Consider the following 12,398-nt stretch of genomic DNA (forward strand, 5'->3'; position numbering starts at 1 on the left):
ACAATAGATATGAAAGGTGGTTATTTTATTCACTCAGTCACCTAGGCCTCCTCAGTGGAATATTACTTTAAATGTGTACATTACAAAATTATGTTCAATTGAATCGTCTAAAACTGTTAGTTGTCAGCCCCAATAGCTTCTAAAAACTGCATGTTTGTACAGATATGCTACAGTAGCAGCATATGTTAGAAATAGTTTATCACCGGGCAGCAAGGAGGGAATATGTTTCAACAAAAAATAGTTTTAAGATGTGTTCTTTTGAATGTTTTGATCTTTGGTAAAGGAGATACTCTGTTTTTACAATTTACTGAGCTATTGTGGTTTATGTTCAGTGCTGAGGCAGTAAATGATTGATATGTGGTTTATAAACTTGAAATATATTCTCAGAATTTATTGATCTACGAAGTTGTAGACAGTGACTACTCAATAGTCTAACTATACCTGAAGAGGTTAAAATTTTATTTCCCTTACCTGACATATCTGCTGAGTCTCCTGTAATGGAAAAGCAGCAGAAAAATAATTAGATCAGAAATAAGATAAGGGTTCAAGAAAATATATGCTACAAAAAGTGTAATTTCTTACCACACACCCTGAGGTCATCTTCTTGCACTACAGCAGTACCAATACTGCTATTATAGTTAAAGTTGAACAAATATTGATGTCTAAAGTCTAAGTGGTTTCAGTCACATTTGGAATACAAATGGCTAGCATGAATGTATTTTGTCTTCAACTGTGTGAGTTATAAAATGTACAAATGTCACTTGAGTCTACACTTGAGTCCTTCTCTGCCTAGCTCTAAATTAATAGCATTTTTTACATGTTTCAGGCATGCTAACCAATTAAGTAAATAAATGCCCAGAGGGAAAAAATGTTTGAGATGGTATATTAATAAAGGGCCTGATCCTGACATGTACTGAACCCCCTCTACTCCCATTTACTTCAGTAGAAGGGATAGGTGATCAGCATTACACAGGAACACGCCCAAATTAGAGAAGCAATTAAGCATTCTGCATAACATAACGGATTTAGCATCATCATAAAACATTGCAATGAGATATTCTGATGTCAAAACTATTTCAATGCAAGTCTAGAGAGACTCCGCTACCCTGCCATTACAATTTGAAAACACATTAAAGTAATATTTCTGTAAATCTTTGGAGACTGCATTATGTCAAAACTATGCTGATGCAAGTTACAACACTGTTAAAAATAACAAAAGCAAATAAGTATAGTAAAATAACCTTAATGCCAGTGTAAAGCTTTAAAAATTGTTTTGCTTAGAAAAAATATTTTATCTTTTTTTTAAAAAAATTCCCCCCCCCCCCGCCATTTATTTACTGGGATTATTTGCATGGGAACAATTTTATTTATGTGGAGTCATCTGTTCCGGCTCTTTATTCCTCAGTCCAGGTTATAGAACAAGGTAGAAGTTGTTCTATTATTAGCTGCTTTACAGAATGCTTTTGGGACAAATACGCATTAAAAGTGTCTTATGTTTCCTCCTGGGTGAAGAAGCACAGAGGGAAACAAAATAAGCAAAGAACCATAGCTTTTGGAGGGTCATTGCATTCCTCCCACCCCATTCTGCATTCTTTGAGTAAACCTTTTAAAAAATGTTCAAAATCTAATCGCAATATTTCAGTTTTTTCAAAAGATGTTTTATTCAACCTGAAACACGTTTTATTTTTTTTTCTTTTCAATTTGCCAAAAATTTTGAAAAATGTTTGTTTTCAGTCCAACATGAAATGTTTTCCCAACTTTTCAAAATTCCCAGTGAACAGAAAACAGCTGTTATTTTCCATTATTTTCCCAGCTCTTCTTAGCAGTAACTTCAGTACAAACTTTTGTAGAGAAATAAAAATATATACCTGTTAAGTCAATCTGGTTCCTACATTTTCTAAACTCTCAGACATTCAATATGTGCTATTATTTGCTGAGAAACATTAAAAGATATGCAACATATGTTTGGGTTGTGGAATTGACAGAGGACTGTATTGTGCTGCAACGTCTAGACACAATAGTGTTGATATAAGAGTACTGTTGTAAGGATTTCTTTTTTTGTGTGTGATCTCACATATCAACTTTAATGTCATTTTAATATATATTTGTTTATACTAAAATCTAGATTATCTAGAGCAGGGGTTCCTAAACTTGGCTCGTGGCTTGTTCAGGGTAAGCAGTAGCCTGGCCTGCAGCACTTCCCGCAGCTCCCACTGGCCAGGAATGGCGAACCGCGGCCACTGGGAGCTGCGAGCGGCCGTACCTGTGGATGCTCAGGTACACAAAGTGTCTCGTGGCCCGCCAGGGGTTTACCCTGAACAAGCCACGAACTGAGCTTGGGAACCCCTGATCTGGAGGGAAACACTCATTACTGCTTTGGCTCTGTTTGGAAGGTTAAAACCATTTACTATGAGCACTGTAGTTGTAGATACTGTAAACCTATATCATGAGATAATATTACATAAATTCACAACTATTTTTCCATTTAAGATAAAAATGCAGGCCACTGTTTAATTAAATGTTTTTCATTTGTCTCCCTTTCATCAACAGACTACTGTTGAGTTGGTTGGAAAGACTGTTTATGATGATGTCCTAGAACAAGTCAGGAGATTAAATGAAAGTACAGACGAATTTAAATGGGGCTCAAAATTTCCAAAATTACTTTCTGATAACTCTCCAAGCAAAATATAGGCTTTGGCTTCCTAAGCCTCTCAATAATTTTTGTTTAATTTTATTAAATTACACACTAGAAAAAAATAAAGAGGACAGGTAACTGAGTAACACTCATACAAACGGAGATAGCATAATCAAATAATCTTTATGTTTTATTCATGAACTCAAATGACCCTAATGTCATGCTTATATGTTAATTTCATTTTAAAAAAATACAAACATACCTACTTGGCCAGTTGCCACAAGGTTGGTAAACTTGGGGTGCTGATTTACAGTGAGGCACAGAATATCATCATTATGTTCCTGGTAAAAAGACTGAGAGCCTAAAATAAAAATACAAAAAATTAATACGTTTGTTAAAACATTTATGCATATATGGCAATGATTAAATTTGAAAAAATGTTCTAATATTTAATAGAGAATGGCCTTATGATGACATAATATTCTACATTCAGAGCTTGGAGCTACGAATCACTAAATTCTAAATCTGGATTTGATATATACTTCTCAATGATATTGGACAAGTCCCTTAACCTCTCTCTCTCAGCTTTCTCATTAGGAGTATTGTGATAATGGATCAAATTTGTCCCTCGTGTAACAGCACAGACTTCATTGTTGTTACATTCACTATTGATATGGACCATTAATACTTATTTCCCTACCCCACAGGGTTGCTGTTTGATCATTAGTTCATATTTATAATGTATTTTGAAGATGAAAAGCAGTAAATAATTGTAGTATGTCTCACTTTAATAAATACTTTTGAAAACATTCCATGCTTTAGATTAAAATTCTTACCATAAACATAACAAAGCTTTTAAAAATATACACCTGAGTAAATAATACATTTGTTGAAAACAAACCATCAGTGCACCAAAAGATAAATTGCTATGGAAAATTTACTTTATAAAATTAATACACATGCTAATATATTTTCTGTGTCCTTTGTCAAAATATATTCTTTTAAAAACTATCTTAAATGAGCTCCTGTTCAAAGAACTGTGCTCCGCAAATGCTGATATGACAGAAAGTCTCCTGTTCTGACCACAAGCCCTAAATTGTCAATGCCCCCAGATGTGCTCCCCAACTTATTGAAGAGGCATCAGTGATTATGGTCATGGTTGGTGGAGGATGAGCAAAGGGAAAACCCTGGTGTACATTGCTCTGAACTGCCCAGCACTGTAAGAAGTCCAAGGCTATCCAGCGATTGACAACTTGGGCAATAGACCAATTTCACCTACGCTGGAAGAGGATGAAAGCACAATCTTGCATGCTGAACTCCAAAAGTGCACGCAGACATATGGCCTAGTAACTTCAGGCATACACAGACCATAACTGAAGGTTGAGATTGGAATGCCAGCCAGAGGTGACAAATTGCTTGAAATCATTCGTTCGGCAGAAAGATTCTTGAACTTACAGAGTTTAGTGGGGCCCCAGTTTTCCGAGGTCGATTTTTTGAGTTGGTATTACTGTTGATTTTCCTTTGATCAAAATCAGACCCAGATGACTGAAGAGATGTAGAGTGAATAGGACATGAAAGAGGACTTATCCTCTGTCACTCCCTAACCGATTGTCCAGGTATGGGAACACATGAATTCCTCTTTTCTCTGAGATATACTACTACTACTACTATCATCATGTATTTGGTAAATACCCATGGAGTGGAGGACAGGCAAAAGGGAAGCACAGCATACTGATAATGCTGACCTGCCACTACAAATCTTAGAAACTGTCTGTAACTTGGGAAAATTACCACATGGAAGTTAAGAGTCCTGAAGAATGAGGGTGGCAAACCAGTCATTGTGATTCAAAGCAGGGAGAACAGTCACTAGGGTAACCATGCGGAATTTCATGTATTTGTTGAGGCTGTGGAGGCTGAGGATAGGTCTCATATCTCCCTTGGACTTGGAGATCAGGAAATACCATGAGTAGAATTCCCTTGCCCAGTTCTGAAGAGGAACCTCTTTCATCACACCCAAAACCCAGACAGTCTGCATCTGCTGAAGGAGCAGACACTCATGAGAGGGGTCTATGGAAAGGAATGGAGTAGGAGGGTGAGAAGAGGAATGGACAGGAACTGAAGGCATAACCCAATCCCACAGTGCTCAGGACCCACTTATCCATAGTTACTGACTCCCAAGACCTGTAGAAGTAGGATAGCTTATCCCCAAATGTAGGAGAATGGCTTGAAGCCTGCCGACTGTAATGCTGGCTTCGGAGAGCGAGTCAAATTAGCTGCATACCCAAAACTGATGAAAAACAGGCTGACTGGTTAAAATTGGGACTAGAAGATCTCTTATAAGACTTGAGCCCCTTCCTGGAAAAGTCTTGCTGCCTAGCAAGACAATTCAACCTAAAGAACCACTGAAGACAATAATGCTGCTTAAGTTGTTGCCCTGGAAAGTGATGCCTCTTTAATGCTGGTGTTAAAATCTCCAGCAAATGCATCATAGCTCATTTTTCAAGGAATGTAACATTTTGTCATTTCCAAAAGCTGACCATAGTGATATTTTTGCCATTAGTCACCTTTTACAATGAACTCTTAAACTCTTCCCTGGAGGATTCTGGCAACTTATCTATAAATTTTGCCATTGTTTCCCACTTTGGAAAGTCATACTTTGATAAAAGTGCCTGGTGACTGGCAATGAGCATTTGTAAGGATGCGGCAGAATAAATTTTCCCAAACAAGTCCAATCTTTTAGAGTCCCTGTCCTTTGGTGTCAACTTATCTCTCCCCCATCTTAACCTCTCATTAGCTGCTCTTACAACAAGAGACTTAGGCGCTGTATGTGAGTAGAAGCACCCAAAAAACTATTCACAAGCATATGGTATCTTTTATTTGCATGCTTCATTGTGGGTGTAAGGAAGCTGGGTGTTAGGATCTTTGCCGGTTCCAAGATTGCTTCATTTATGGAGAAAGTCACTCTCCCTGGAGCTGAGGATTGGAGAATATCCATCAATTTATGGGTGTTCTCCTGAGAAAACTTGGCCTGAATACCCAAGGCTGAACGATTTAAAATCCTCAGGTACAGGGGAGGAAAAATCATAGAATCATAGAATATCAGGGTTGGAAGGGACCTCAGGAGGTCATCTAGTCCAACCCCCTGCTCAAAGCAGGACCAATCCCCAACTAAATCATCCCAGCCAGGGCTTTGTCAAGCCTGACCTTAAAAACCTCTAAGGAAGGAGATTCCACCACCTCTCTAGGTAACGCATTCTAGTGTTTCACCACCCTCCTAGTGAAAAAGTTTTTCCTAATATCCAACCTAAACCTCCCCCACTGCAACTTGAGACCATTACTCCTCGTTCTGTCATCTGCTACCACTGAGAACAGTCTAAATCCATCCTCTTTGGAACCCCCTTTCAGGTAGTTGAAAGCAGCTATCAAATCCCCCCTCATTCTTCTCTTCCGCAGACTAAACAATCCCAGTTCCCTCTGCCTCTCCTCGTAAGTCATATGTTCCAGTCCCCTAATCATTTTTGTTGCCCTCTGCTGGACTTTTTCCAATTTTTCCACATCCTTCTTGTAGTGTGGGGCCCAAAACTGGACACAGTACTCCCAATGAGGCCTCACCAATGTCGAATAGAGGGGAACGATCACGTCCCTCGATCTGCTGACAATGCCCCTACTTAAACAGCCCAAAATGCCATTGGCCTTCTTGGCAACAAGGGCACACTGTTGACTCATATCCAGCTTCTCGTCCACTGTCACCCCTTAGGTCCTTTTCTGCAGAACTGCTACCTAGCCATTCGGTCCCTAGTCTGTAGCGGTGCATGGGATTCTTCCGTCCTAAGTGCAGGACTCTGCACTTGTCCTTGTTGAACCTCATCAGATTTCTTTTGGCCCAATCCTCTGATTTGTCTAGGGCCCTCTGTATCCTATCCCTACCCTCCAGCATATCTACCTCTCCTCCCAGTTTAGTGTCATCTGCAAACTTGCTGAGGGTGCAATCCACACCATCCTCCAGATCATTTATGAAGATATTGAACAAAACCGGCCCCCGGACCGACCCTTGGGGCACTCCATTTGATACTGGTTTCCAACTAGACATCGAGCCATTGATCACTACCTGTTGAGCCTGACAATCTAGCCAGCTTTCTATCCACCTTATTGTCCATTCATCCAGCCCATACTTCTTTAACTTACTGGCAAGAATACTGTGGGAGACCGTGTCAAAAGCTTTGCTAAAGTCAAGGAACAACACGTCCACTGCTTTCCCCTCATCCACAGAGCCCGTTATCTCGTCATAGAAGACAATTAGATTAGTCAGGCATGACTTGCCCTGGGTGAATCCATGCTGACTGTTCCTGATCACTTTCCTCTCCTCTAAGTGCTTCAGAATTGATTCCTTGAGGACCTGCTCCATGATTTTTCCAGGGATTGAGGTGAGGCTGACTGGCCTGTAGTTCCCAGGATCCTCCTTCTTCCCTTTTTTAAAGATGGGCACTACATTAGCCTTTTTCCAGTCATCCAGGACCTTCCCCGATCGCCATGAGTTTTCAAAGATAATGCAATCACATCCGCCAACTCCTTTAGCACTCTTGGATGCAGTACATCCGGCCCTATGGACTTGTGCTTGTCCAGCTTTTCTAAATAGTCCCGAACCACTTCTTTCTTCACAGAGGGCTGGTCACCTCCTCCCCATGCTGTGCTGTCCAGTGCAGCAGTCTGGGAGCTGACCTTGTTTGTGAAGACAGAGGCAAAAAAAGCATTGAGTACATTAGCTTTTTCCACATCCTCTGTCATTAGGTTGCCGCCCTCATTCTGTAAGGGGCCCACACTTTCCTTGACTTTCTTCTTGTTGCTAACATACCTGAAGAAACCCTTCTTGTTACTCTTAACATCTCTTGTTAGCTGCACCTCCAGGTGTGATCTGGCCTTCCTGATTTCACTCCTGCATGCCCAAGCAATATTTTTATACTCTTCCCTGGTCATTTGTCCAATCTTCCACTTCTTGTAAGCTTCTTTTTTGTGTTTAAGATCAGCAAGGATTTCACTGTTAAGCCAAACTGGTCGCCTGCCATATTTACTATTCTTTCTACACATCGGGATGGTTTGTCCCTGTAACCTCAATAAGGATTGTTTAAAATACAGCCAGCTGTCCTGGACTCCTTTCCCCCTCCTGTTATTCTCCCAGGGAATCCTGCCCATCAGTTCCCTGAGGTTGTCAAAATCTGCTTTTCTGAAGTCCAGGGTCCGTATTCTGCTGCTCTCCTTTCTTCCTTGTGTCAGGATCCTGAACTCGACCATCTCATGGTCACTGCCTCCCAGGTTCCCACCCACTTTTGTTTCCCCTACTAATTCTTCTCAGTTTGTGAGCAGCAGGTCAAGAAGAGCTCTGCCCCTAGTTGGTTCCTCCAGCACTTGCACCAGGAAATTGTCCCCTACACTTTCCAAAAACTTCCAGGATTGTCTGTGCACCGCTGTATTGCTCTCCCAGCAGATATCAGGGTGATTGAAGTCTCCCATGAGAACCAGGGCCTGCGATCTAGTAACCTCCGTTAGTTGCCAGAAGAAAGTCTCATCCACCTCATCCCCCTGGTCTGGTGGTCTACCGCAGACTCCCACCATGACATCACCATTGTTGCTCACGCTTCTAAACTTAATCCAGAGACTCTCAGGTTTTTCTGCAGTTTCATACTGAAGCTCTGAGCAGTCATACTGCTCTCTTACACACAATGCAACTCCCCCACCTTTTCTGCCCTGCCTGTCCTTCATAAAAAGTTTATATCCATCCATGACAGTACTCCAGTCATGTGAGTTATCCCACCCAGTCTCTGTTATTCCAATCACATCATAATTCCTTGACTGTGCCAGGACTTCCAGTTCTCCCTGGTACCATAAAGTTGTCTGGCAACGAAGAAGAAGGAGGAAGCAGAGCCCATGGAATCTCCTGTGACACCTATAACAATGGTTCAGGCTGAACCAGCAATTCTGGAGCAACTACTGTCTGTGGCTATAGTGATGGAGGTTCAGGAAGAGAGGCTACTGGAGGAATAGGTGACCTCGTTCTGGACTGAGCAATATCGCAAGGAGGCCACTGTGGGTATGGTTACAGCATTGGTGGCCAGTAAGATCTGGGTCACAGACTTCTATCTCTATAAAGGGATGACCCTGGAGATGGCAGATATACTGACCATGCATTTGCAGAGAAGAAGTGGAGCTTTTCTTATACTAAGCAAAAGATATGATAAGATGCATGTTTTTCTAGGATATTGTAATGCTTCTGGTACACTATTGACCTAAGAATAGTGCTTCCCAAATTCAAACCACCAGGCAAATTGCCTATATTGTCAAAACACAGATCATGATAGGGAATAATAAGCCCTTTGAAAGTCTAAGTCTATCGTTTAACAGTAATACTTGGGGTAGTTGGTGAACTAACATACATAGTATGGGAGGACTGAGATGTGAAATGCTAGTTTAACATATGAAGACATAAAAATAGTCCCAATAATGTTTTTAAAACCTCTTTCAAACATTTCTAAAACAGTTTTTCCGTAACATATACCGAAAACATGAAACTGTTATGCGGGTCAAAGGTTTTATTGGCACGTGTTTTGGATGATCTGTGTAACTAAGTAACGTGGCCACTCAAAAGCATTCACTTGCTCATGTCATATTTAACAAAAGCCAACGAAAATCATAGCAAATGCATTTCTATACTGTCTTTACTTTATTCATTTTTTTAATTTTGAGGGGCAGAGAGATGAATTCAAAGGTCCCACAGAAGTTTTCACTGTACATTTTATTATATATCCACGTGTGTTTAAGGCACTTTCTGTACACATTCCAACTGGCTGTCATTTTGGATTACTTTAGAGAAAATTGCTTGCAGCAATGCTGAAATTTTAAATGTATTAAATTCAAACTAAAATGAAACATTTTAGGTCTCATGAGCAATTATCAAAACTTGGTCCGTGCTAGTTCCTGCAGCTGGAACAGAAAAATTGAGACTTTAATTTTAGTTTTGAAATTCCTCTTTGACTACAGACCTAACCCAAAATAGTGTATTAAAAGTAAAGCTTAGGAAAATTTGAACAGTAGCAGCACACGTCATCCCTTTTGATAGGAGAGAACCTAAGATGGCAACCATAACCTGGAAGGTTCAACAGAACACTGTGATATGTCTCACAGCATCACAGTGACAAAACTGCAACACCTCCTAAATTACAGATTCTTTGGCAGTATATTGCTGTCAGCTGAGAATGTGAAGACAATTACTTTTTGAACACACATGATGCTGGTACATGGAGAGGGAGTACTACTGAGTTACGAAAATTGGTATTGAAATAACTGGATTCTTATACCTCCCTCCAAATATTATCCTCACAGGGATTTATTCAGATCTTTTTTTTTTACTACATAGCATGAATAATACAGATCACACACTCTCTGATAGCATTTTAGCTAGATTTTCTTCCGTAAATCATTATTTTGCAATTTTTCCAGACAGCACTAAGATTTTAAGTATACTGGTTATCACATGGGTGTTGCCTGTACACATGAGCAGAGAAATTTTCCGAAGTAGTTTTTCCTACCTGTTGCCACGTTATACAGAATCCCAACAGATGCAGTATGATAAATTATATCAGCCCCATCATTCAGATAGTGAACATTGTTCCTGCAGTCCTTGCCTCGGTATCCAAATACCAGCTCCAACACTAGATCCTAAGAAAACAGATTTAAGTCTATTAAATACTTTAAAACTTCTTATGAATAAAGATTTCCTAGTGCTTTATTTTTTAAACATGTGTACTTGCCTATATTCACAGGAAAAATGAATTTTTAATGATGGCCAAAAACATCTGAGACTAATCTGCTGCCTACTACACCAGTATATCATATTTTCCCCGTATCTCATGCTATACCTTTTGATGGATGTTAATGGAAACAAATTTTTCACAAAAGATAGTATACACAGCCTCATCCGGCAAAAATAATGTAACTCTTGATATACAAGATGCTAGGACACAAGTATGAATAGTATTCTTCACCAGCTTCATATTCCCATAGTCTACCTGATGTTGAGCTTGGAGGACTAGGGGAATTGGAATGCTGAAATTCATGCCTAAAAATTCCCAAAGAGTCATGGCAAAATACTACATAGTATGCCAAATATTTTCTTTAATATTAATTAATAATCTATATTTCTAATATGGTGAGAAAATTATTTAATATTTATATTACAATAGCATTCGGATGCCTAATGATGATCAGGGTCCTACTGTGCTTGACAATGACACAGATGAAGACACACTCCCAAATTTAAAGCACTTACAATTTAAGCAAACAAGTCACATCTGAAAAGGTGAAGGGATGGGGTACAGTCAAACATAGAATTTAAAAAAAAACAAAAGTCATATGCACTGGGGGGGGGGGAGAGAAAGAGAGAGAAAATATTAATTAAGGCCCCAAATCCTACAATCAGATCTAACTGCAGGATTGGGGTCTAATGCTACCTAACCCTAAAAGCATCATTAATTGGCCATTACTTACAAGCTTCAGAAGAGATTTATTTTGAATTTGAGTTTTAAAGGAGAAGATGGTAGTGAAGAGTTCAGGTGAATTTACAGATGGGTTCAGGGAGGGTATTTCATGCATAAAGGGGAGAGATAAATTTACTGCATTCCTCTGAATAAATTTCAGAATTAAAGGTAATTTGTTTATCTGGTTTAGTAACCTACTGGTAATACAATGCATGGCCACATGGAAAAATCAGAGTTCTGGCCAAGTGTGATATTATACTGATACCCTACACTCACCCAAGAGGGACTCCATACCACATAGGCTGAATGTGCTGTTTCTGTAACTGATAGACTCTGAAGAAAGCTGTGGCTCAGATACATTTGTGGGGTGGGGTGACAATGGACCTTTCAGGGATCAAAAGAAAAATGAAAGATAAAAGATCCTAAAGGATTCCCTCCCCAAAAAAGAAATTTGCTGTTGTATACATACACGCTATTAACTATTTCTCTCTTTATACTAACTTTACCATATACAACCATTCACTTTATTGATAAGCAAATCATTTTTTGGACAAAATAGTTAAAAAAATGGGATTAAGGGAATGTTAAAATAGAAAAAAAGATGTCTGTGGTTTTCCTTACCTCTATGGGTCTCTTTTTTTTGCCAACGTTATTTGTCTGAAGTTTTTCAGGCTGTGGCAGTGCCCTACTAACTGGTGGTCTGAAATAGAGAACTGTGAATAAGAAAAGGCTGTCTGTCACCTATTCTGTACTAGAAGAGTATAGTCTAATCTGTTATCTGGATAGGGAAAACTGTTAAATCACTATGTTGCTTAAATTGTCATAAAGAAAAAAGACCACTGTGAAAAGAATAGCCGTCTCTGATTGCAGAAGTGTCACAATTTATATTGATCAACTTGATAAGTTTTTGACAATTCTGAAAGTATCTATTAGGTCAATTCAAAGTCTTATTTTCCAATAAGAATGAGCCAAACATTCTTAACTTCTAACAGCATATTCTTTCTCCATGTACTTCCCTTTCAATGCAATAATTATTGTTGGATGACCCACAAAAGTTTAGAGGCTTGCCTGAACTATCTAAACTCATTTAAGGTTGTCCCACCCTTTCCCACAACTTCAAACAGACCCCAGTTATCTCCCCACCTCCTTTCCTACATTCCTTCAATAGACCCTAGATACCCACATCTCTTCCTACAACTGTAAAAGTCTCTGCTGAGCCCTGGGCACCTCTGATA

At 39.4% G+C, this 12,398-nt stretch overlaps 1 protein-coding gene and 1 long non-coding RNA gene across 2 annotated transcripts in view; one reads left to right on the forward strand and one right to left on the reverse strand.

Annotated features, from left to right (window-relative positions):
• EML5 (EMAP like 5) overlaps positions 1-12,398 on the reverse strand; it is a 288,831-nt gene that overhangs the window by 25,578 nt on the left and 250,855 nt on the right. The window contains exons 29-32 of the mRNA XM_084632418.1: positions 11,785-11,863; positions 10,216-10,345; positions 2,898-2,996; positions 472-492 (exon numbers count right to left, since the gene is read on the reverse strand). Coding sequence (XP_084488544.1) covers positions 472-492; positions 2,898-2,996; positions 10,216-10,345; positions 11,785-11,863 — 329 coding nt within the window. The remainder of the gene's footprint in view (positions 1-471; positions 493-2,897; positions 2,997-10,215; positions 10,346-11,784; positions 11,864-12,398) is intronic.
• Positions 1-12,398, forward strand: part of LOC311522872 — a 33,669-nt gene that overhangs the window by 3,210 nt on the left and 18,061 nt on the right. The gene's annotated exons all lie outside the window — the stretch shown is intronic.

Source organism: Lepidochelys olivacea (genome assembly GCF_965140295.1).
Source record: "Lepidochelys olivacea isolate rLepOli2 genome assembly, chromosome: 6".
NCBI lineage: Eukaryota > Metazoa > Chordata > Testudines > Cheloniidae > Lepidochelys > Lepidochelys olivacea.